Below are 27,609 nucleotides of genomic sequence, written 5' to 3'. Positions count from 1 at the left end.
CCACTTTTTATAAAATGGCTTCAGAAATTAAGTAAAAAGGTCGAATATCTCAAAACATGAATTTGGCTAGTATTACAGTAATACTAAAACCAGGAAAAGACCCCAAACTCCCATCTAGTTATCGTCCAATATCACTAATGAACGTAGATCTTAAAATAATCAGTAAAGTGCTTGCTACAAGACTAGAAAAAATAACTCCACTTATCATACATCCTGATCAAACAGGATTTATCAAGGGACGACATTCCACCACTAATACGCGCAGACTAATAAATCTAATTGATTATGCCACCATACATAACCTGGAAACTACAATAATCTCTCTAGATGCTGAAAAAGCATTTGACAGGGTGAACTGGAAATTCTTATTTGCAACATTAAGAAAATTCGGGTTTGGCTCATCGTTTATCGACTGGATAAAGATACTGTATAGCAATCCAAATGCATGCGTCAGGACAAATGATCAAACTTCTCACAGCTTCAGATTGCAGAGAGGCACCAGACAAGGCTGTCCACTCTCCCCCTCACTTTTTGCAATCTTTATTGAACCCTTAGCAGCTAGCATTAGACAAAACAAAGACATTAAAGGCATTAACTGTAGAAATATGGAGCATAAGACCAGTCTTTATGCTGATGATGTATTACTTTTCCTTCAAAATTCACAATCATCCATCTGTCAGACAATCGCACTCATCAATAAATTCTCATCAATTTCTGAATATTCCATTAATTGGTCTAAAACCACCGTTCTACCCATCAACTGTTCCTTCCATAATACTCCTGACACTGCTTTACAGTCAGGAGATATTAGATACTTGGGAATAAACATCTCACCCAGACTGTCAGACCTTATAAAGCTAAATTATGTCCCTCTACTAAAAACAATTGAGGACGATCTCACACGGTGGAAATCTTTACCCATATCACTAATGGGAAGAGTTGCAACTATAAAAATGATGATTCTACCTAAAATCAATTATCTGTTTTCAATGATCCCCATTAAACCTCCCTCCACCTGGTTTAAATCGCTGGACTCTAATGTTACTAGATTTCTCTGGAAAGACAAACCACCACGGATTAGTCTAAAAACACTCCAGAAGACTAAAGATAGCGGTGGCTTAGACTTGCCTAATTTCCAAAATTACTTTATAAGCCTCTCCCTGAGCCGTCACCTTATCGTGGTGGAGGGGTTTGTGCGTCCCGAAGATCCTAGCAGCTATGTTGTCGGGGGCTTTATGCCCCTGGTAGGGTCACCCATGGCAAACAGGTGTCTAGGGGAGGGACCAGACCAAGCACGGCTCATAGACCCCTATGACGATGACAAACCTGGGCATAAATGTTCCCTTGCCCGGACGCGGGTTACCGGGACCCCCCTCTGGAGCCAGGCCTGGAGGCGGGGTACGAGAGCGAGCGTCTGGTGGCCGGGCCTTCGCCCATGGGGCCCGGTCGGGCTCAGCCCGAAAGGGTTACATGGGCCCCACCTCCCGTGGGCTCACCATCTGCGGGAGGAGCCGTAGGGGTCGGGTGCAATGTGAGCTGGGCGGCAGCAAGGGGCGGGGACCCTGGCGGTCCGATCCCCGGCTGCAGAAGCTGGCTCTAGGGACGTGGAACGTCACCTCTCTGGTGGGGAAGGAGCCTGAGCTTGTGCGCGAGGTTGAGCGGTTCCGACTAGATATAGTTGGACTCACCTCGACGCATGGCTTGGGCTCTGGAACCAGTACCCTCGAGAGGGGCTGGACCTTCTTCCACTCTGGAGTTGCTCATGGTGAGAGGCGCCGAGCAGGTGTGGGCATTCTCATCAGCCCCCAGCTTGGTGCCTGCACGTTGGGGTTTACCCCGGTGGATGAAAGGGTAGTTTCCCTCCGCCTCCGGGTGGGGGGACGGGTCCTGACTGTTGTCTGTGCTTATGCGCCGAACGGCAGTTCAGAGTACCCACCCTTTCTGGGGTCCTTGGAGGGAGTGCTGGAGGGTGCTCCTTCTGGGGACTCCATTGTTCTGCTGGGGGACTTCAATGCTCACGTGGGCAATGACAGTGAGACCTGGAGGGGAGTGATTGGGAGGCATGGTCCCCCCCCTCTGAACCCAAATGGTGTTTTGTTATTGGACTTCTGTGCTCGTCATGGATTGTCTATAACGAACACCATGTTCCAGCATAAGAGTGTCCATATGTACACCTGGCATCAGGATTCCCTGGGCCGCAGTTCAATGATCGACTTTGTAGTCGTATCGTCGGACCTGCGGCCACATGCCTTGGACACTCGGGTGAAGAGGGGGGCGGAGCTGTCAACTGATCACCACCTGGTGGTGAGTTGGCTCAGATGGTGGGGGAGGAAGCCGGTCAGAGCTGGCAGGCCCAAACGTGTTGTGAGGGTCTGCTGGGAACGTCTGGCTGAGTCCCCCGTCAGAGCGAGCTTCAACTCCCACCTTCAGCAGAGCTTCGAACATGTCCCGGGTGAGGCGGGGGACATTGAGTCCGAATGGGCTGTGTTCCGTGCCTCTATTGCTGAGGCGGCCGGCCGGAGCTGTGGCTGCAAGGTCGTTGGTGCCTGTCGTGGCGGTAATCCCAGGACTCGTTGGTGGACACCAGCAGTGAGGGATGCTGTCAAGCTGAAGAAGGAGTCCTATCGGGCCTTCTTGGCCTGTGGGACTCTGGAGGCAGCTGATGGGTACCGACGGGCTAAGAGGCATGCGGCTTCGGCCGTTGCCGAGGCAAAAACTCGGGCATGGGAGGAGTTCGGCGAGGCCATGGAGAAAGACTTCCGGACGGCTTCGAGGAGATTCTGGTCCACCATCCGGCGGCTCAGGAGGGGGAAGCAGTGCTCCATCAATACTGTGTACAGTGTAGATGGGGAGCTGCTGACCTCAACTCGGGACGTTGTGGGTCGGTGGAGGGAATACTTCGAAGACCTCCTCAATCCTACCAACACGGTTTCCCATGAGGGAGCAGAGCTGGTGGACTCAGGGGTGGACTCTCCTATCTCTGGGGCTGAAGTCGCTGAGGTGGTCAAAAAGCTCCTTGGCGGCAAGGCCCCGGGGGTGGATGAGATCCGCCCGGAGTTCCTTAAGGCTCTGGATGCTGTGGGGCTGTCCTGGCTGACACGCCTCTGCAGCATCGCGTGGACATCGGGGGCAGTACCGCTGGATTGGCAGACTGGGGTGGTGGTCCCCCTTTTTAAGAAGGGGGACCGGAGGGTGTGTTCCAATTACAGGGGAATCACACTCCTCAGCCTCCCTGGTAAGGTCTATTCAGGGGTCCTGGAGAGGAGGGTCCGCCGGATAGTCGAATCCCGGATTGAGGAGGAGCAGTGTGGTTTTCGTCCTGGTCGCGGAACAGTGGACCAGCTCTATACCCTCTCTGGGGTCCTGGAGGGGGCATGGGAGTTTGCCCAACCAGTCTACATGTGCTTTGTGGACCTGGAGAAGGCATTCGACCGTGTCCCCCGGGGGCTCCTGTGGGGGGTACTCCGGGAGTATGGGGTACCGGACCCCCTTGTACGAGCTGTCCGGTCCCTGTACAACAGGTGTCAGAGCTTGGTCCGCATTGCCGGTAGTAAGTCGGATTCGTTTCCGGTGAGGGTTGGACTCCGCCAAGGCTGCCCTTTATCACCGATTCTGTTCATAACTTATATGGACAGAATTTCTAGGCGCAGCCGAGGTGTTGAGGGGATCCGACTTGGTGGCCTCAGGATTGGGTCCCTGCTTTTTGCGGATGACGTGGTCCTGTTGGCTTCGTCTGGTCGTGATCTCCAGCTCTCGCTTGAGCGATTCGCGGCCGAGTGTGAAGCGGCTGGGATGAGAATCAGCACCTCAAAATCTGAGACCATGGTCCTCAGCCGGAATAGGGTGGACTGCCCTCTCCGGGTCGGGAGTGAGGTCCTGCCTCAAGTGGAGGAGTTTAAATATCTCGGGGTCTTGTTCACGAGTGAGGGAAGGATGGAGCGTGAGATCGACAGACGGATTGGTGCGGCGTCTGCAGTAATGCGGGCTCTGCGCTGGTCTGTCGTGGTGAAGAAGGAGCTGAGCCAGAAGGCGAAGCTCTCGATTTATCAGTCGATCTACGTTCCTACCCTCACCTATGGTCATGAGCTGTGGGTCGTGACCGAAAGAACCAGATCTCGTATACAGGCGGCTGAAATGAGTTTCCTCCGCAGGGTGGCCGGGCTCTCCCTTAGAGATAGGGTGAGGAGCTCGGTCATCCGGGAGGGGCTCAGAGTAGAGCCGCTGCTCCTTCGCCTCGAGAGGAACCAGTTGAGGTGGCTCGGGCATCTGGTCAGGATGCCTCCTGGACGCCTCCCTGGTGAGGTGTTCCAGGCACGTCCCTCGGGGAGGAGACCCCGGGGAAGACCCAGGACACGCTGGAGGGATTACATCTCTCGGCTGGCCTGGGAACGCCTCGGGATCCCCCCCGCAGAGTTGGCAAATGTGGCTGGGGAGAGGGAAGTCTGGGCTTCCCTGCTTAGGCTGCTGCCCCCGCGACCCGACCCCGGATAAGCGGCAGAAGATGGATGGATGGATGGACTTTATAAGCAATAGACTACAATACATCTCTAAATGGCTTAAACCTAGCTATCTAGATGAACCATGGCTTAATATAGAAGAAGCTATGTGTGAGGATGTGGCAATTTCAGACCTGCCATTTATCAGCACAGCTGTCAAACGCCAAAAATGCTTTAAAAGCATTAATATCAGCTCCTCACTAATGGCCTGGTGGGAATTTCTTAAACTAACCAAGTCCTTGCTTATTCCATGCAAACTTACACCTATTTGGAACAATCCCGACATCCAGCAAAACCGGAAAATGATAAACTTCCCTCAGTGGAAGAATAAAGGAATAAAACAGTTAGAACATTTAATAGAAAATGGGAACTTTCTCCCTTTTGATACAATTACTTCACGATATGAAATCAGCAGCACAAAATTCTTAGAATACCACCAACTTAAATCTATTATAGGTAAGAAATACACCCCTGATCAATTAAACTTGCAGCTACCTATCAGGGCTGCAGAATTCTTAAATCTCAATGCCCCGAAACTGTTATCCAAAATATATAGATTACTATCAAAGCTAGACGATTCCATATGTCTCCCAACTTCTAAATGGGAAGCAGACTTATCCAGTAACTTTGACCAAAATGAATGGTCACAAATCTGTTCAAATACATTTACAATGACTAAGAATTCAAACATGCAACTAATACAATTTAAAATTCTGCATAGAACTCATTATACAGGACACCGGATGTTCAGGATGGGTCTGTCACAATCAAACATCTGTCCACACTGCACTGGCAACACAATTGACAGCTACTACCATGCTTTGTGGTCTTGCCCACCTGTCCAGGAATTCTGGTTTCAGGTATGTAAAGATCTGTCAAATTGCTTCAAATGTAACATCCCTACAAACCCCAAACTGGGCCTACTGGGTTACTTGGGTGAAATTAACATATAATTTAATTCTGCAAACTTAATCCTCACCAGTTTATGTATCGCAAAGAAAACTATCCTTCTAAACTGGAAAAGCAAACAAAGTCTGTGTATCCAGCAGTTCAGAAATCTCTTATTAGATCACATCAGTGTCGAGATGATGTCTGCCTCCTCAAGAGATCAGTCAGCTGAACTTTATTCCCTCTGGTCCCCTGTGATCAGCTCCATCACTTAGTATGGGGGGAGAATGTGACCTTATTGCGCTCGGGGTTGGTGGCCGGTTGGGGTTCTCTGGGGGCTGTGGGTCTGTGGTGGGCTCCTGGGGGGGGATTTTGACTGCTCCATTGCTGGAGTGGCTAGGTTTCTAGCCCTACTGTGGACCTGGATGGGCCAGCGGCTGGAGTTGCCGCGCAGCAGCGGGGCGAGGTCGCTGGCGGGGGATGGGTTGGCGGGCGTGACTCCGTAACGGGCGCCTGTGCCGCCGTGGGGTGGGCTGGGCGGGGTCCCGGGCTCCGGTGCCCGGGGTTGTCCCCTGTCTCTTGGGGGTGGGGGGTCGGCTTGTGCCGGGGGGGGGGGGGGGGGGGGGGGGGGGGGGCTGGGCTGACCTGGACCTGCCGCTGCGGCGGCGGGCAGGTACGTGCTCTGGTGCCTGGTTGCGACCCTGGGACTTGTTGAGTGGGGGGTGTTTGATAGTGTGGATGGGATGTGAGTGTGTATGGAGGGATGTGTGTAGGGGGTGTGCGTTGAGGACTGGTGGCGGTACATAGGTATGTGGATGTGTGTGGGTGGGGAAGTGTGATGATGCGTGTGTGGGGGGGGGGGGTGTCGTGGTGTCTGTGGGGGGGGTAGTGCCGTGTGTGTAGGGGAGTGGGGTGATGCGTGTATGTGGGGAGTGGCAGTGGTGCATGTATACGGGTGTGTGTGGGGGGGGGGGGGAGGGGGGAGGGGGGGCGTGCTGTCTGTGTGTGTGTGTGGGGGGGGGCAGGGGTGTATGTATGGGGGAGTGGGTGGTGCATGTGTGTGGTAGGTTGGTAGATAAGTGTAGATATGATGGATGGGAGTGGGGGAGATTTGGATGTGACGTGGGGGTCAGGAGGATGGTTTTAAGGGTGGGCTGAACGGGTGGCTGGGTGGACCTGAATGTGTCCGGAAGTGTGTGTGTGTGTGGCTGTAGGTGTGTGCTGAGACAGTGTGAAGTGCCGATGTGTGGACAAGGGGGGACTTCATGTCCCCAGGTGGGGGTGTCCTCTGTGAGTGAGGGGGCGGTGGACAATCGGTCTGGGATTCCCCTTCTGCCGCCCCGCCTCCTCTTTGTCCTCATGCCCCCCTTCTGCATGTGGTGAGTTGGTCCCCTCTTGGGTCGGTGATGACTCTCTGGTTAGAGTCGCCGAAGGCTCTGGTTACGGGGATGGCTGTCCCCGGCTTGTCCTGGTCCTTGGGGGGCCCTGGGAGTAGGGGGCATGCCCAGTGCCGCGGGCGGCTCACCTTCTGGAAGAAAGCTCACTTTCCTCCAGACTTAAATCCCTCAACCCCTCTTCCTCCCCGCTCCCCATCACACACAGGCAGGGTATTGGGAGGTGTGCACGTGGCGCTGGGTGGTGAGAAAGGCCATCAAGGTGGTCTTGATCGCTGCACCCAGCCTCGGCTCACCTCCCAGTTTTAATTACACTTAGACACCAAACACCAAAACACTGACGACTCACATGATTAGGGGGAAGAGCATGCGGTGTATGGTGGGCGGGGCTGCTTAGGTGGTCCCTCTCCCAACACCGCGTGGCACTTCCCTCAGTTTTAATTGCAACTAATACATACTTCACAATCAGTCATAAGCGGGGGGGAGGCAGGGACGATAGGGTCTTCTCATGCCCCTGCTCTCGGGGCTTTACTGGGGGGGGGGGGGGGTGGGTGGGGGGGGAAGAGTGCCGTCCATTAGGCCTAAGTCTGGGCTGGCCTGGCTGTAGGAGGGTTGTCGCCGGCCCTGGGGGGGTGCTGGGTCGGCTGCATCTGTGGGGTGGTGGGGGGGACGCTGGGAGTGGTGGGCGGTAATTATGGGGGCCCTGATCGGGGCCATCCTGTCCTCTGCCCCCTCTGAGGCATCTCACATGGGACATGATGGAGGGGTGAGGTGAGGATGTGTGGGAGTGGGTGTATGGGGTTACAGATGGATGGTGGGATGGCTGGGGGGGGATTAGGGTTGGGGATATAGGTGGGTAGGGGATAGGGATGTGTGAGGATGAGTAGATGTGTGTGTGGAGGGGTATGTTGGCGCGTGGGTTGTATTGGGGTGTGCCTGTGTTGGAGGAGTGAGGGTATGTGTGTGTGTGTGTGTGTGTGTGTGTGTGTGTGTGTGTGTGTGTGTGTGTGTGTGTGTGTGTGTGTGTGTGTGTGTGTGTGTGTAGGGGGGGGTGTATATGCGGAATGGGATGTGTGAGTGAGGGTGAAGTTTGGAGGGGGGCTATGGGTGGTGGAGGGGTATTTGGTGGGGCATGTGTGGTTGGGTAGAAGTAGAGGGATGGGGTGGCGGGGTGTGAGCGTGTGTGGGGGCGGGGGCGATTGGGGTTCGTGTGACTTGGTATGGGTGAGTGAGTAGAGGTGGGGTGGGGTTGTATATGTGATGGATGATGTGCATGGATCGCAGAGGGTTGTGTGGATGGGGGTTGAGAGGGGAGTGCGTGTTTGGGGGGGGGGGGGGGGGGGGGGGGGGGGGGGGTATGCATGTATATGTGTGTGTGGTTTGGTGGTGGGGGGGTGGTGTCCTGTACCCGGGGGCGCAGCTGGTGCGCTGGGGTGCGACCTGGCTGCCGCTGGGTGGCGGTCTGGGGATCCTGGTCCTCCGTCGGTGTGGGCTGTGCCCTCTGCCTGCGGGGGCGGGGGGCTGCTCACGGGCTCTTGGGGCCCTGGGGCCTGCGCTCTGTCTGCCCTAGGTGGCCGGTGCCCGGCGGGATCGGCCCTTGCCGGCCTGGGCCTGCTGGGGCCTGTTCCCCCTGACTGCGGGGGACTCTGGTTGGGCACCTCCTTCGCCACCTCCTGGGCAGATGCATGGCTGGCTCTGGAGTGGGGGGGTTGGGATCTGTACCTGGGGGTGACTGTCGGTTACCCGGGTCTCTGGGTTCTCCTGGCCTTCCTCTAGCTGTAGGCGGGCGGGGTCACATTGGCATGATCACTCTTCTCTAAACACGTTCCACTCTGAATGTTCTGCATGAATGTTCTGCATGTGTCACAGTCACTGAGTCATCCAGCAAGTTTATTCACTAACAGCAGGTAGCTCTCTTTCTGTCTTTTTGACTTAACTTGCTAGTTTCTGGTCCTCATGATTGTCAACGGTTTTGTTCTCCACGAATCTAGAGTTGGCTTGTGTGGGTGTATATATTTATGTGTGTGGGTGGGTATGTGTGTGTACTTATGTGTATGTGTATGTGTATGTATGTATGTATGTGTATGGATATGTATATATGTATGCATATGTGTGAGTGTATGTGTATGTATGTATATGTGTGTGTATGTGTATGTGTATATGTATGTGTATGTATGTGAGTATGTATATGTGTATATATGTATATATATATATATATATATATATATGTGTGTGTATGTATGTGTATATGTATGTATGTATATCTATCTTTATGTATGCATGTATGTGTACATGTGTGTGTATGCATGTGTATGTATGTGTATATGTATGTATGTATGTATGTATATATGTATATATATAATGTATGTGCGAGTGTATATACATATATATGTAGGTGGGTATGTATGTGCATATACATGTATGCATTGATCTCTTTCTTTTGTTTTTTTTTTGTTTTTTTATGTTCTCTTTTCTGTTCTCTTTCTGCCCCTTTCCTGTCCTTTCCGGTCGGGTCCAGCAGCATAAACTCTGTAATACAAACTATTATCCAAAACAAATTGAAAAATAAAATAAGAATCAAGAAATACAAGGGGATCATTACATCTACAAAAGTTCCCCTTGGCAAAATAAATGTGCTCAGCAGAACACAGCATCCAGAACATCAGTCTGCTTGCTTAAATGCTGGACAAGACAAAAAAAAAAACAAAAAAAACAACAACTTTCTAATGAAAATGACAAATTAGTAAATATTCAGTAAGACTGATCTGTGACAGAACATTTAAGGTAATACAAAATAGAAAAAAAAAAAAAGAAAAAAAAAAAAAAAGAAACAGGTAACCTAGGTATTGGAGCAGTTTGTAAAATACACTTCCCAATTTCAAATAAAAAAAAACAAAACAAAACAAAAAAAACACATGGATGTTGTGTAAAATATAAATAAAGGGCAAATAAAATCAATGTGCTTTGAGCCTGCTTATTGCCAGGATAAATAGATAAAATGAATTATCTTTAAACCATTTAAGACTTTATTACAATTGTACATATTCTGTAATCAAAGTCATTATCAATCATGATTATTGATTGACTACTTTTTGTTTTATACTTTCTACAGCTCTTATTTTTACATGGTTTCATGTCATAACAAGGTAATGAGAAAAATATCAGATATCTCTCTGCTCTTCCTGTCATGGCCCAAGGCAAGAGGAGATAAGGAAGAAACGCAGGAGTCACACAAGGATACAGACAGAGGTAGGAATTAAGATATTTGGTAAAAGAAAAGGTGTTATGAGTGCAGGAAATTCCAGAAACTAAACAGGCAGAATTTAAGACTGACCTGACCAGACCAGGACAGGACAAAGACTACAAATAAGGAACAGGAGTGACAGTCAAGGAACCAAAAAACAAGAGGTAAATAAAACTGAATGTGATTAACTAGAAAAACTAAAGCAAAAATAATGGAGAAGGCTAAAAGACAAGATCACAGACCTGTAATACAAAGCTGGTTTTCCTCTTAGTGAGGTAACTTCAGGGTTAAACCTGGGCTTCCCGACCTCCGACTCCAGTTCCTACTGGGGTAAATCACCATAGAAACTTAAACTGAAAGGCTACCCTGCTTCAAAGGTTGTGTTCTGGATAAGCGAGTATAAAAGCAACACCTGACCAATCAGTTTTCTTGGAAAATGATTTACCTGTTCTTAGAACATCCTGACCATATTGAGATGTCAAGAGTTTTTAGGCAAAACAAGGCCGATTTTTTTTTTGCACATTTCATATACAAGACCATGCAAAGTGCTTTACATAAACATTAAAAGCATTGCATACGGTGCAAAGAGGCAGGGGGGAGGGGGGTTGTTGAGCTTATCCCAGCAGCTACTAGAGAAGAGGCACCCTGTACAGGTTGCAAGTCCATCCCAGGAAATAACACTAAAACAATTTTAAGAAAACTATTTAAACCAGGGGTGTCCGAAGTCTGTCCTCAAGGGTCACTGTCCTCCAGGTTCTAAATGTATCCCAGTTCCATCACACCTGGTTCCATTAAATCAGAGGTGTCCAGCTCCAGTCCTCGAGGGCCAGAATCCTGCAGGTTTTCTATGTATCCCTGCTCAGACACACCTGATTCAAATTAATTAGTAGTAGAGCTTAATCAGTTGTGCACGTCATTGGCTGTTTGATCCATTTAGTGGAAGCTAGATGTGTTGGAACAGGAATACATGGGAAACCTGCAGGACAGCGGCCCTCGAGGACCGACTTTGGACACCCCTGCATTAAATGAATCCAACAGCCAGTGATTAGTTTAAGTCAGGTGTGTTGGATAAGGGATTCATGGACAACCTGTAGGATTGTGGCCCTTGTGGACCAGAGCTGGGCACCCCTGGTTTAAAGGTGGAGTATGTAAGATTTTCAATATTTTCAAAATAAATTAACTAAAAAAATAACTACAATCATAATTAGTTTTTTTTGTTTAAACATGTAGGTTATTCCATATTTGATGTGTTATTACATTACAAGTTTAATTAATGACAAAAACCCTTCTTAAATGTTTACCTACCAGTAAAACAAAGTGCTTTTTCTCACTTGTCATTAATTAAACTTGTAATTTAATAACGCCTCAAATATGGTTTCATTCTCTTAGAATGAGCCATTTAGAATGTAACATGTTCAAAAAACTATCTAATTATGATTGTAGTTATTTCATTAGTTAATTTATTTTGAAAATATTGAAAATCAGACATACTCCACCTTTAAATGTACAGTATGTAATAATTACTGACATCTAGTGGTAAAAATGAATATTGCAAATTGTGAATGAATGGTACCGTCAATGGCCAAAATTCTTAAAGTCATAAACAAATTTTATCTCCGAGTGAATCCAGTGGCCTTATCTGCAGTGATGACTGTGCTACACGTAGCTACTTACATATTGTATTCTTCTGATGTCTTTTTAAAGCATGACTGATCCCAAATGGTCCTCTTGCGCCAATCAAACAAAGCTTTCACTGCAGTTTTAAAGCTTATAAGGTTCTCACTTAACACAGAGTTGTCCATCCATTCACAGATACTATAATAAAGACTATGGCACAAATATGGCAGCATTCATGTATGTGGATACAAGTAGGTGTAAATGGCTCATTCTAAGAGAATGAAACCATAACTGTAATTTTAGTAAAGTGATTAGATGCGACTAGAAATACATTTTTAATGTTTTAATCTATTTTTCTGTCATTTTGCTTCAATTGGATTACTCACTGCTGTGTGCACCTTTAAATTATTGTGAATCAAGCTAAGGCATAGTCTTTTATGTCTTGCCCTACTGTGTACCAAACTCTTTCACAGAGAAAACATCTAGAGTCAATGATGACATGATACTACGTGTTTTACTCAAGGTTTAAATGTTCACTAAAATGACAACTTTTACTTCTGTTTATACTATTGATGAGCTTTTGCGCAGTGCGTTATGAGCATTAGAGCATATATCTGGTAGTCTGAAGATGCTTTTAAAAAAAAAACAAAAAAAAAAACAGTCACAATCTCTCATTTAATCATGGATATTGCAGGGAATTACTGTGTCGCACTCCCGACTCAGAATGCAAGTATCCAGCCTCCTCATCTTTACCCTCCCAACATCAAGCTCAAATCATGCTGGATTTCATGTACTTAGTTCTCAAAAGCAAATTCTCGTGTTTAAAAAAGGTATTAAGTAGTAAAAGGTCTTTAGCTACAAGATCCTTTCCTTGTGTTTTATGTTGTGATGACGAAATGTAAATTATAAAGGGTACTCTTTATTTTTCCCATCTGCAAGTTGGGCATTCCAATTTTCCTATTCTCCCTGAATGCACCATCAGTGGTTGTTCTGAAAATAAACACAAGTGAAAAGTAGCCAAGAATTCTTAATGTTAGCAACACAGCACAGAAGAATGGATGGATAGTAAAGCTCAAGGTTTATGGAGTTGATATGACACACACACACACAAAAAAAACACGTGAGAATGTTGTGCATAAAAGAGATTAGTGACAATCTGGCTAACATCATGCAAAGTAAATGGAAGTGCTTCAGGATAATAATTAAACTGATTTTTATCATTTGTGTGTGTGACATAGGGAAATAGTGTCAACTTTTTTCTTTTTTTTTTAAATGGCTTTACATGTCTCATTTAAAGGAAAACACAAGATTAGTGGGTTAGCTTGTGGTATGTAAAACCTTTTTGTTTGTGACTTTGTGAGCCTGTACTTACTATAAGCCTCTCATCATGCAGGACCAACATCTTTTTTACTGAGCAGTTTTGAGTATAAACAGTTGGTCTGATTGAAAACTATGATAAAATAAGGTCCTGGCCCACAGAGGGTGACGTTATGCTTGAGGACTTAAGAGTGATGCATGTGGATGGCCCCATTCCAAAAGTACACCTACAAAATGACTGCCAGAAAATAGACAGTGCTGGCCTACATCAGTGCGTACCAAAGTAGAAACCAGTGGAGGAGGGACCAGCAAGTCACCTCTGAATGCAGAAAACCCTACAGTAAAAGCTGCCCACGACTGCTAACTCTCTGCTTGATAAGGCGGCTGCTCAGTACACACCTACAGAGAAACACATTTACCCTGGCAAATGTGTCTCACACTTTTATATCTAATGTATCAGGCTAAATCTACAGTAGAGATTAACGATTCTAAATGCATCCATTAAATATTTGGTTCATTTTCTTTAGCAGTTGTAAATGTTAGCTTGCCCAGCTGTCAGTCATTTTCTCATTCGCGGAAGTTCAGACTTAAAAAAAAAAAAAAACTGAAATATGGAATAAACCACAAGTAATTTGCTTGTACTGTATATTCATGCTTATTTTAAGATGCATTGTAGTGATTTTAAGGAGACTTTGATTTGACAAGAAAACGTTGGTGTTATTAATATCCTCCTCAGCTATGGCTGAAGTACCCGGTGCTGGCATTTGCTGATATGAGCATACTTATTTAATTTTAAGTTATCACAGAGTATACTTACTTTTAAATCTCCAAGGTGTATCACATTCATTGGTATCCCACAAGTGACATTATACTTTTTTTTTTAATAAAAAGCAACAACCTGACCTGCTCCTCTCTGCCTCTCATTGTCTGCCACTTGTTGCCTTCTTGTTATGGGTTGTTACCACTCAGTGTGATACCCATACACAGGTTTGTTTTTTTTTTTAATTGAGCTTTTCCCTTCCTTCATTCCCAAAAAGCATAGTCCACAACAGAATTTACAAACAAAATAACCAATGACGTGAAAATGCAGAGACAACATTGGCAGTACAATGTGAACATTCCTGAAAGGACTGACAGGTGATCTAATAGCAATTTACTGCCTGAAAGACACTAAGGTCAAATGCAAAAGTGAAATCCGGAATATACATGAATTCTTTCACTGTTCTTGAGTAAAAACACATTTCGCTTTTCAACTGAGCTGGTTCCACATTTAGTTCGGAGCCAAAGACAGACTTAGGACCAGTTCTTTGGCTTTCGACTGCCCGAATACAAGTGTGTGATACTATTCAACTGGGGACCAGAAAAAAGAGCAGGGACGCAGCAGCAACGAACGACCCAAAAGAAACCACATTTCCAGATCTTGAACTCTATTCTTGGTGACTGACCAGCAATGAAGCAGCACTGACCAGACTGTTTTGGTCAAAACCAAAACTGGTTCTTTGCTAGCACCGGAGCTGAACCACATAAGCACCAGTTCTTGCACCAGCACTGGTTCTTCTTTGGTCAAAAAGCCATGATTGTTCTACAAGTTTCCCACCAGTCTGAGGTCCCATCAACTAGGTCTAGTCCAGAATTGGCAATGTTGACATCTGGTTCTGTGTAATGTGAGAGTGTTCTCCATTAGGCATTCTGACTCCTGTGTTCCTGAGTATAGACAAAGACTAACTGAACATGTATATGGCCCTAAAGTTAGCACCAGCACTAAAATGACTATGTTTGCTGTTTTAATAAAGTGATATGCACATTTCCGGACATTTAACAAAGAAAATAGCAGGGCATAAAGGCATAAAAACAAGAGGACAACAGCACACAGGTGGACATTACAAGCACAAAATATAAAGCTTTTCCAGTTCACATGTTATAAAACTTCCAATCTGCATATATATGAGGAGAAGCACCAACAGAAAGTTCACTGTTATCAACACACTCATTTTTGTGTAAACAGAGCCTTTTGACACTGATTTTTGCAAATGTGCAAGTACTGGTATTTTTTCTCCCCATTTGTGTGTCACATATGTGGCAGAGAAATCATATGTATCATAACACACGGTTTTTCATTGATCATAAGAAAAAATCAGAGCAGACACTGGATGAGTTGCCATTAATTGCACATTGATTAACTTCTTTGTATTTATTGCAAAAAACTTTTCATCTGAAAGACACAAAAAGTGGCAATTACATTTTTTTTTATTTGTTAAGCAACTTTAGATAAAAGGTACAGTGTTAGAATTACTGACATCTAGTGGTGAAGATGTTAATTACTTTAAATCTCTTTTTATATATCTATATCAGGAGTGTCCTGCTTCGGTCCTCAAGGGCCACAAATCTGCCGTTTTTCCATGTATTCCTGCTTCAAGACACCTGACTCAAATGAATCACTCACTGTGCAGAATTTCATTGGCTGTTTGATCCATTTAATGTGAGGAATGTTGGAAAAGGGATACATGGAAAATCTGCAGGACAACTCCTCAAGGACTGACTTTGGACAACCCTGGTCTATACACAAAGTACATTGAATCACCCGATTGTTGAATTGTACTATTCAAATAAACTTAAAATAAAATCCTAAATTGCCAAGCACAGTTGTGCATGTATGGTTGCCATCACAGGCCAAAATTCTTCCAGGCATAAAAATGTTTTTGTCTGTAAGTAGATCCAGCTCCCTCAGATGCAGCATTGATTACAGTACATATAACTACTTCAAAGTTGTGCACATGTGCACTTTCTTCTTATACGTCTCTTTTAAGGAATTATGGATCCCTAATGGTGCTCACCATTGCATTCCTCTGTTTTCACTTGAAAAGAGACTTTGGTCAATCAAGTCTTTTCACACAAGATAAAGGATGAAATCGTCAGATTTTCTTATTCTGTCGTATATCAAATTCACAAGTATTTAAATAAGCTATAAATTAAACTTATGCAAAGTAAAGGTAGTTTTAAGAGCAGAATAACAGACAAAGGAACTTCACTGAACTGTGGTTTGACTCCTGTCAATTTGAAACCATTTCATTTTTCAATATTTCTATATTTTTCCTGATCATTTTTGTTTATTTTGCATCCTTTGACCCACTGTTGCCTTATTTTTGTAATCCATGCAATTTATTTTTTATTATTTTAATAGAAAAGTTATGTGTTTAATAAAAAGCTAAAGCAACCCCATCAGTGGACACAATGCTGCTACTGACCTTCAGATTATGTAGATTAATGCGGCTCATTTGTAATTTGTAAAACAGACCCCATCCTGAAGCACTGATTGGGTGAAGTAAAAACCCAGAATAGACTGAACACACTGCACATCATGTGTATAAGTATAAGCTGCACAGGCCAACAATAATATGCCACAACTATCGCAGCCTTGTTACACTTCACTATTTCTACTTTCTGTTTGCTTATGTGCACTATGCTACACATGTAGACCCCTTAGCCATAGTGTCAAAATAATAAAGCTTGCACATAAATAATCAGTGCATTACTGTCAGGAGTTTTTCACCATCGCTGAAGTTAATCAGATTTCTTCTCATTTTACATTTAACGTGTTTTAACAGTTTTCCATCATCATTGTATGTTGTCCAATAGCTCTACCGCAACAACAAGGCAAGCTGTTGATTAAAAAGTGCAATATTTACAACCAAGGTCAGCAATAGAAACTAATACTACCACTCATGTATGTACAGTGCAAGCAGCAGGGGTCTACTAAATCCGTCAGATTTACTGAAATGCACATAAGCTGGTTTCTTTATGAAAATTCTGATGAATTGCATTGTTGTAAACTAAAATAATTTCTTCATCATGTGACATCTAAACCTGTTAAAAGTAATGATGATCATGAAACTTATCAATCAAAGGCCAAAAGAGACTTTCTCTACATATGTACATCCATCCAATTAGTTTCTGACTTAAAAGAAGCACTCTAATAGTCAAATCCTGATGTTTATACTACAGTTTTAAACATTTTTCCTTTTTTTTATTGATATTATAGAAAAGGAACATTTACAACCGCTTTAATATAGTCATATAAAAAAACATCAATAAGTCTAATAATTTTTTTTTATAGTTTAAGCAGCAGAAAAACAAACAAACAAAAAACAACAAATAAATCATGCAACTTATTTGCTAAAAAATGTGCTGTTCCTTTAAGAATGCTCATAACCACATGAGCCCATATCGTGCTAGTCCCCTTTGAGACATGAGCCACACTGACCTCTTCACAACTGCTGTTCTGTTAATCCTGATAAACTAGAACACTTAATGAATCTACAGCAGACTGTCACATCCACTGCAGCTTTATCTGATCTGTTCAGCTGGAGCCCCGTTCTTCGCTGCACTACAATGTCCACCATCCAAGCCTACTCACTGGGAAAGTAAATATTAGGTTATGTTTGAGCAAAGCCTGAGGAAATTTGTGAGTTCAACTTTGCTTAATGTAAATGCTCCAATTGTTCAACTTGTAGTTTCCAAATTTAGCTCACTGAGTTGCAGAATACTGTGGTGATTAATCTTTTATAACCCACATTTGTATGTAAATTGAATCGGGGGGGAGTTAGATCCTGAGGACATTGTATTTACTAACTTTGCTTTTTGTATTTTAGATTTTACACTTTACGATCGCTTTCAGATCTCCAGCTGAATTCAATCTTAATTCACTTCAACTATCAAGACGTCGAAAGGTAGATTTTGAACAAACACTCACCCTTTTTAAGGTTTTACATGTTAATTAACCATCTCCTAGTCCTCAGCGGGCCCTGTACTACATAGTAGGATTGGTAACTGTCAGGGTCTGCAGAGATATGGGGACCCAAATGCAGGAGGCAGATGGAATACACGAAATAAGGCTCGACTCTTGCAGAGAGTTGGAGTAAAGCGAGTTAAGAGAGAAACACGACAGTGAAAGTGAGAACCAAAGAGTATACAAATACACTGAGTGACTTATAAGAAACAGGTGAAGTAAATGAGGAAATCAAACCAGGTGAGTTGATGAACAGGAGGCAAAAAAAATATGCATAACAGGAAACTAAACATGAAAAACTACTAAATAAAACAGGAAACCAGAAGTAAGTCTGTTATCACATAAAACTCCACACCATCACAGTAACTTATAGGGCTGTAACAATATGCTTTTGTTCCGATTCGATTCGATTCTGATTTTTGGGTGCCGATTCGATTTAAATTGCGATTCTCACAATTCTCCGATATTGCTGATTTTTGTAGATTAAAAAAAAAAAAAAAAAAAATATATATATATATATATATATATATATATATATATATATATATATATATATATATATATATATATATATATATATAACTTTTTTTGCTCATCATTTTTCTTAATTTCAATGAGACAAAAACACGCAGTAGCTAGACCATCATTCTGCTGCTATAATGCCCAAGAAGACAAGTATAAAGATCAATTAAAAACAATAAATATGAAAAAAAAAAAATATATATATATATATATATAGTGCATTAATTTTATTTATTTGAAAAAAAGAAAAAATCAATTTTTTAAACAAAAAAAAAAATCGTTTTTATAATTGTGAAATAAAAATCCCAATTTCCGATTTTTCGATTCGATTTTTCCACCCCGAGTAAATTGGGTAATTTTAAGTTCTGCTTTGGATTTTTGGTATCATGAAGCTGATTAACTTCTTATCAGCTCTTATTAAAGGACATTTGGAAATCTTGTGGTTTGTTCAGATGAAACTTTGTAAATTTAAGCTGTGCTGACTTGGTCTTTTTAAGGTGAAGAAGACTCTCCTGTAGCCTCTCCAACACTTTAACCTGCTTACTGAATACCTGGAGTCTGTAACGTAGCTCTTTAAATCCTTGCATTTCTCTGAACTTCGGCTGGACTAACCTTAGGGCAAGGGTCCTCCAGAGTTACCATCCTGCAGGTTTTAGTGTTTCCCTGCAAAGAACATTTGACTCAAATGGTTCAACTTGCTGCTGCCCCTGCTTGTTAAAAAGCCATGGATTTGAGTCAGGTGTGTTGTACCAGGGACACACAAAAACCCACAGGACGATGCCCTCAAGAACCAGAGTTGGTGACCCCTGCCTTAGGGTAACCTGTTGGGATGTCCACATGTGGGAAAATTAGGACCTGTCTTGAATGCTCTCCAAGGAGGGGGGGGTATTTTAACTAGTTGCTTTGCCGACTGCCTCTAAAAGTATTTTTAAAAATGTCTGGCCAAGTCTTTTAACTTCACTTCTGAGCCTTGAATTGTGTAAGTCGTTCCACCTTCAGATGCAATATCAAGTCCATCATTTCTGACAGGGGTGTCCAGCTCCAGTCCATGATGGCCACAATCCTGCATGTTTTTCACATATCCCTACTTCAAAACGTCTGACTCAAATGAACCAGTCACACTGAGGAGTTTCATTGGCTGTAGGATCCAATTAATGTGAGCCAGGTGTGTCAGAAAAGGGTTACATCAAAACCCTGCATGACTTCAGCCTTCTAGGACCACCTTTGGACTACGAGAAGGCGGTCCAGTCTTTTCCCGCCAAAACAAAATGAGCTGTGGAGCAATAAGTACGGTGAAGGCCACATGGATGGCTGAGAATCTGAGGTCTTGTCACACCACCCTAAATAAGGCTGTCATGAGGTTCGGTTGAATTTTTATATCCCACATCTGTTCTTCTCTTTTTAATAATAATGTTGTACTGCAGGAAAAAACTGCAGTACTTGAGCACCCAGTTTCATGATCCTTTTATCATCTGTATATATTAGAGTCCTATCTGTTTAGGATAAAACATTATTATTTTGCAACATGTAAAACTGATGTATTTGTTTATATTCCTCTTTTTTCTCCTCTTGAATCTGTGAGTTAATGAGTGGCACGACAACCAGCCAAGGACGACTCCAGAGCAGCAAAACTGCCACAACTTTTGCTTTTAAAAAGATGCTCGCACCTGCTGATGATCAGTTCTTCCTGTGTATTTGTTTAGTGGCACCAGACTGCCACTTACTGTCTTACTTCTTTTAAAAGCAGTAAAGAGTGTAGTTTTTTCACACACAGTTGTTGTTGAATATATGACAATGTGTGATAATGTAATCACAGATTCCTTAATTTATGGTTGACGGGAGAAGATGGACACGTCACAGTCACCACGGCTTCTGCTTCTGCTGTGCCGAACTGATGGGCAAATAATGCAATAAGTCATCAAAAGAGAGAAAAATAGAATAAAATGAAGTGACATGAAGTGTTTCGGTCTTTTAAACCAGGTATCTTCAATCCTGGTCCTTAAGGCCCAGTGTCCTGCAGGTTTTCCTGACAAACTCTGCATACATCTGCCAAATACACATTGATTTGAATCAGGTGTGATGCAGCTGGGATGCTTGGAAAACCTGCAGGACACCGGTCCTTGAGGACCAGAATGGAGGATCCCTGCTTTAAACTACAGGTTTTCTCAACCACTGCTTTATTAGTTAAATCATACGTGTGTCACGGCTTTGCTTCTTCCTGATAACAACACAATAAACATATCTTTCACTTTCCTCAGTGCTGTCCCCTTGATTCACAAACCAACATTCATTCATGCATTCATTCATTATCTGAACCACTTAGTCCGATTTAGGGTCGCCGGGAATCTGGAGCCTATCCCAGCAGTCTTTAGGCGAGAGGCGGGGTACACCCTGGACAGATTGGCAGTCCATCGCAAGGCTCACAAACCAACATCAGACTAATATTCTCATTTATTTGCTTGATTTTTCCTTTTTTTTCTTAATAAAACTTGTTATTCATCAATAAAACTTGGTTTGCTCATTTTCCTATTATTAGGTGGGAGCTAGTTAAAAAGATCTTACAAACATTATAGAAGTTAAAAGTGAAGCTAAAGCAGTCATTTGCTTTTAAATTTGAATTTTTGCTAATCTATTCACACAGTTTCTAATCCATATGAATATGTATTTGTTGATCTAGTCCCTTTGTATATTTTAAAAGATTTTTACATTTCTAACACATTTCAGTTGTCCAATTATGGACATTTTAAAACTTTAAAGAAGCCATTCTTTGAGGTTATTAGTTGTCCATCACCTGCTGACAAGTCGTGCACTCTATGCTTTATTATATTTAGATTTTTTTTTTTTAAAAGCACATTGCCCTTTCATTTAAATGTTTATTATTATTACTATTATTATTATTATTATTATTATTATTATTATTATTATAATTTATTATTGTTATTATTTTATAAAGAAAGATCTGTGTTACATTTTCAGGAAATATCAGTTACATTAAATGTTTTCACACATCAGTTCTGTACCTGTCCTAATCATTAATCTTTATCTGCACATTATATCTGATTCAATTTAGCTCAAATGAATTTATTTAGGACATATACAAACAAACTTAAGTTGACCAAAATGCTTCACATGACCAGCAATCATACATTCAATTAGTCACAAAAGAAATAACATTTTTTTATCTATTTTTTTTCATTTGGTTTATTTCCCTTTCTTTTTAACTTCTCTTTGGTTGCATATGTGCGCTGAAGTTATTTGATAAGGTATATCAAATTCAGATAGATGTGTTAATAACAAAACAAACTATTTGGCCATAACTAAACCTCAGACAAACTCAGAGATTTACAGATGAGGATCATTTTCCTCAGAAGCTGACTGAGTCAACACAAGGTAAACACTGGACCTATTTAGAAGTACTGAGTGGAAAAAAGTCTAAATGGAAGCAACTTCTTTTTAACTAAAAAGACCAGGAGGGCACGCACTTGAACGCTACTGCAGCAGGATCATGTTAGGCCGTGAGCATGGCCATTCGGAACAGGTAAAAATACACATGTCCTCAGTTGTGGTCAGACAACTCCTTGTGTGACCCAGTTTGCCTCAAGCATAATGAACTCTTTTTTCGTTCTAAGCTATAGTGCTTGAGCTTTTCTTTACAGCCTTTGATCAGCTGACTTAAGCATAAACGCTGTCGAGCTTTTCTCCATCTTACCTGAACATGACCAGCCCTTATTTCTATCATGCACACAATCGACTGTGTGTGAATCTATATCAAACCCCTCAAAAGAAAAAAAAAAGGATCATTCATCACGTACGCTGATCATCGCAGAGTATCCAAGGGATACCACCAACAATGTGTAATTAAATTAATGGAAGGCAGTGTAACACTTCATCCAGGTAATGTTAGAGGCAGCTATTCTGGGCAAAGCTTTTTGGATAAAGCAAGGTCATTGCTCAGTGGGCTGAAAAACTGAGTCTGAGGCCCAAGTTGTGTTTTTGTTTAGAGAAATCATAGAAATTAAAAAAGAAATTTCACTGAGGAATCACCCATACACACCACAGCCAGAACCGATTTGTACAGCTTTGTACATGACTGACATCACTGTGATCTGGATCAAAACACCTGGTGGACAAGTGTTGTGTCATTGTGTCAATAACAGGACTGTCATCCCAAACACCTCCAAAGCTCACCGGAAGACAACTGGACACCCAGGAGTGGTTGTGCATTTGAACTAACCTGCAATTTTCAACAAAAAAAAGTTCATTCATTCATTCATTCATTCATTTTCTGAACCGCTTAATCCAATTCAGGGTCGCGGGGGGAAAAAAAGTTCTGATGATTAAAATCCAAAAGAAATCCAAGCAGCTATGTGATGGGCTGAGCAGTGAAGCAGACAGGCACAGGTTTAAAGTTAAAGAAATAGGGTTTTTATTTTGACCCAAAAGAAGAAAAAGCTGTTTTAACACAAATGAATAAATCAGGCCTATAAAAGAGGTCAACTTAACAAAACTGTAATCTAAGAATTTGTAACAGAAGTAACACAAACAAACTGACCCAACAAATGACACACAAGGGTAAACTTAAATAGTGGCTGATCAGCCCAAACAAAACAGACAAAGGGGATGACACACAAAAACCTAACTAAATGAACAGAAGAAAACCCTAAATTCCCCCTCCCATTTCTGCCACTGGTTCGGTCCAATTAGCTGGCTCCACCCCGTGGCCATTTGCTGGTTCACAGCCAAGGGACTGGAGCCACTGAAACTCAAGGACAAAACAAATGAAAACCACACCTCACAACAAACTAAAATGCGCGCTCTTTTAGAATATTTGTGATGCTATATGAAATGGATGTCTGATAAAAAATATTGGTCTGCAAATTAAATCCTGGTTAAACAAAAATAAATCTAAGTGTATGTGTAATGCATTTGATCACCCATGTGTGGCTGTAGGCAGCCATCACAAGCTAATTAAGAAATATGCAGCATCCAAGTCATATTTTAGACCTGTTATGGGGCCGTGGAGGTAAGGACCCAAACACAGAGCAAGGGACAGCAGGAATGGAGTGCCAGGCAGGCAGAGAAGGCTACAGAGAATTTAACTCATTGTCACTGCAAGGAACGCACGGGAGACTATGAATGAACTTAACAACGAACCAGTGAATTAAAACTGAAAACAAAGAAGTATATATACACAAGAAACATTGCAAGAAATGGGAGGATTATGGACTAAACTAAATGAGTTCAGGTGAATTAATGAGCAGGAAACAAAGTAAAACACAAGGAAAACTACAAAATAAAACCAGAACTAAGACAACAAAACAAAAGTCTGCACTGACAACATCTGCGTTTGTTCCTGGAAAACGTGTTCAACAAGGATTGTAGCCTAAATACAACAAGGTTACAATCACATCACAAGTCTAACCTGAATTCATGTTGGTGTTTCTGCCATCTTATCTGATTTATGTACACTCTAAATAAGACTGTGGCCAATAACCACAGCAATAAATAACCTTGTACCAACCAAATGACTGTGTGTAACACAACACGCCTGCAAACTCCCATCTCAGCTCTGTTTCCGGCTGTAGCAGGTATCAGTTTCAGGAAACAATCTAGCAGCTAGCCAGAGAACGCAAAGGAGCTAAAGAGTAGATGTTCTTTTTATACTGAACTGAACTGAACTGACTGCAAGCAGGCCAAGTTCTGGCATCTCTTACGCTTCATTATGTCTTCATGTGTGCATGTATCTTTCCCCTAAGTGACAAGAAAATGAATGCAGTGTCACATTGGATTTGATTAATCAAAGAATTTATCGTAGTATTAAATGTTCCCTTCACACAGAGAATAAATAATAACATCAACTTTTAGGACTGTAATTCACTGAGCGCTTGACATAGTGGAACCGGCACATTGTGCACTAAAACAAATAAACTAAATGTTTCTGGTTTTGATGCTGATACTTTTAAAGCATTTAAACGATACTTACTTTGTTCTTTTTTAAAAAGAAGTATGGTTATATTTCATTTCCTTTTTCCCTAAAAGTCTACAAACAAGAGGCTATCAAAGGTATAAACAGGAATACCTTGTGTCTTTAGTTCAGATATGGCATTTATAATTCAGCTCTGAGGAGTCCTACATGCTTCTCGAGTCCAACTGTGACTAACTGAAGTATTACATGGACACAATTTTGAAGATACATAATGCTCCATATAAGATCTCCAGAAGATGTTCATTTAAAACCAAAACTCAGGCCAAGAAATTAGGATGATTGTCCATGGAAAACACAGGATTACGTCTATACAAACAATTGGACAACAATTAGGGAATTTCCAAAAGTGACGGAAGTCTTTTAAAAACACAGAAGCAGGAGATCAGGAGAGCCTTGACTGGACTATCTCAGCTGTTTTCAGGTCGAGGCAGGAAACACCCCGGCCAGGCCATCAAAGGGCTGCCAAAAGGTCAAACCAACCTCTAAAATAAGGGTTTAAAAACTTATTTATATCCTATTTTTCTGCCTAAATGCTGCCATTGTGAGGCAGTGTGTGTAGCTGACAAGAATTTAAAATGAACTTTATCCGTTTTACAGCAAATCTAACTAAGCCTTGAAAACAGACTGAAAACTTTCCAGTAACACCAGTCACAGTGAAGCCAGGTGTTTTCAAATGACCAGACTGTTTATTTTATCTACAGTCAAATCAATAGAGCATGTTTTTAGCAATGAATAACTCATGAATGTTTAGAAACTATGAAAAGCTGTCTCCCTTGCGTTTGTCAGCCTGTTGCTGGTGATCACCACTTCCCTCATAGTCAGCAGAAAGGTGTTCTACGGTAACGTGCATGCAGGTGGACTGCCTCTCTGTTATAACAGATGTAATCTAACTAAAAAAAACTTTAAAAAGTAATAATCTGAGGCTTCTTTTATACACTCAGACAAAAAGCAGATTCTTGCTATATTGCCATTTTATAAAAGAATATCTTAATCTATGTTGCAGTGTGCAGCCTCAAAGAGCATTCATAAAATATACTTTTCATTTATTCAGACAACTTTAGAATATGATAAAACAACAAATGCATAAATCAGCTATGTAAATTCATCAAAAAGATTTTAAAAAAATCAATAGTCTTCCTCTTTTCCTTTATGCTATATGCGTGGTCCCTTAGCCACACAGCAGTTTGTTTATGTCATATATGAGCCATATTTGCACAAACTAAATATATTAATGTGTAGTTACAGACCCATCCACATTTTCTCCTGGTTCATTCATGTCACTATCAATCAAATATTTCATAAATGCATTTACCAAGTATTTGAATTTAAGAGAGTTTCTCAAGCCTCAGTTTCCAACAAATAATCCAGAAATGCTTTACAAGGCAGATTTGTCACCTATGAAGTTCACATCGTCTTAGTTTTCTCTTCTCTTGGACAACACTGCTGCTTCCAGAGTTGCACTTGCAAACTTACAACATCCAGCCATGATGCACTGAAATATGTTTATGCTTGTTATTACACAGCCTTATCCCAGTGGGATCAGTACTCACAGGTGACTTTATGGTCGCCTGTTTTTTTTTTTTGTTGTTGTTTTTGGGTTTTTTTTATGCAACATCTCAATTATATTCCCACTGGGATTTAGAGTGGGTTCATGGTACGCACAGACACTCAGTGGTGAGTTTATGGGCACCTTTCTGCACTTAATGGTGTTTGTTTTAATCTCTTGGGACATCAGCATAACATTCTTACAGGCCTGCACCGCTTAGGTTGTGTCTGCAGACCTGGACGGTGAGTTTTCCACTGACCTTATCGCTCTTTATGGCATTTTTTATGTCCTGTAACAGCCTGTGACTGGTGAGAAATGGGGTGGGGGGGAGGCGGTTTGCTCGACAGCTTTTAAGTGGTCTCAAAACGGCTAGTATGATATCTCAAACACAACATCAGGGTTTTGCTTTTTTTTTTTATGGCCATTACGTAACGCAATTTACGGAATACCCCACGGGCCAATTAACGGATAAGGATATTTTGTAACAATGTCAGTAATCTGGCCGCCTTGCGTAACGCCAGGGTCTGGATGCGCTGCAAGAGGAGCGCAGGCTGGCATACTGGGAATGGATTGTAAACACGGGCTGCCTACAGGCCTCGGCTGCCTCACATATTATTCTGATGGAGAAGAGCCACCTTCTCTCCCCGCCACCTGCAGAATGCGCAAGTCTCTAACAGCCCACTGCAGCCCCGTGGCCTCTTGATTTATTGCACTGCACAAACCAGATAGCAGAGGGGTGTTTTTAAAGATAAAAATCTTTGCATATTCATGCAGTTATTGTACAAATCTGCAGCTTTTCGCCGCTGAAAAAAAGCACATATAAATATGCATAGTGGCCTAGAAATAACACGCTCTCCACCTTTCTGTATTGATTTGGATGAAGATGCACAAAAGCAATTCATTTAAAAAAATCATTTAAAAAAAAAAAGGGGGGGGGGGGATGCTTACCTCCAGCGTTCGTATCTCTTTTTGTGTCAAGTCGTTGGATGTGGCACATTTGGTCCGTAAACCCTCCAAACTAGAAATGCTTATGTCTATCATATTTTGCACCAACTCGCACTGCTGCAAGGCTTTCTGCAAACTCAGATGCTGCTCCTCGCTTTTTGTCATCTCCTCGTTCATAGTTTAGCGAGCAGTGGATGTTATTTTCCCCTTTGCACTTCCAAAAAAAGAAAAAGAAAAAAAAAATATATATTAATGATAATAATTCAAAGAAGACCCGTGGAGGAGCCCACGGAACAGAGCAACCTGCAAAGCGCCATGAAACGAGATGCTGGAGGCTTAGAGACGAGGTTTGAACCGAGAGAGAGTCGACTCCATTGCAACAACAGTCCTCGTAGTTCCTGCTGGATCATCAAGGTGTCTAAATCAAACACAAGATGAAGATACTGAACGGGACTACACGGTTTGCTTCAGCATCCATTGGGTGACCCTTCCTCTCAAATGGATGTTGAGGGGAAAAAAAAATAAATAAAAAGAAAGAAAAAAGGAAAGATAAAGCTGCTGCTCAGCGCATCCTAAACGGGCGGATCGTGAGGAAAGCCTGGTGGTTTTAAAGGTGCTGATGTGTGGACTGCATGCAGGTACTCCCTGTCTCCCTTGGCAGCAGCTGCATCCCGGTTTGTTCCCACCACACCGACATGTTTCCTGTCAATCAAACCCACAGCAACAGCATCGCAGCGACCAGGAGCCGTCGTGAGGGACCGCTCTCGCGAGATTATAGCGCAGCGAGCTTCTATCTCTTCAGAGAAGTTCATGCTTGTTGATTATTGACTGTCCTCTGCTGAGGTGCAGCTTTTAATTGCAAGTCTTA

At 42.8% G+C, this 27,609-nt stretch overlaps 1 protein-coding gene across 2 annotated transcripts in view; it reads right to left on the bottom strand.

Annotated features, from left to right (window-relative positions):
- The window catches only part of ksr2 (kinase suppressor of ras 2), a gene marked incomplete at both ends in the record, with an annotated part of 131,718 nt that extends 104,800 nt beyond the window's left edge, over positions 1-26,918 (bottom strand). For both annotated transcript variants that reach the window (XM_079252066.1, XM_079252067.1), the window contains one exon: positions 26,745-26,918. In XM_079252066.1, coding sequence (XP_079108192.1) covers positions 26,745-26,918 — 174 coding nt within the window. The remainder of the gene's footprint in view (positions 1-26,744) is intronic.
- Positions 26,919-27,609: the final 691 nt, after the last annotated feature.

This window comes from Telmatherina bonti, assembly GCF_933228915.1.
Source record: "Telmatherina bonti genome assembly, chromosome: 13".
Taxonomy (NCBI): domain Eukaryota; kingdom Metazoa; phylum Chordata; class Actinopteri; order Atheriniformes; family Telmatherinidae; genus Telmatherina; species Telmatherina bonti.
This window is presented reverse-complemented; position numbering and strand designations above follow the sequence as displayed.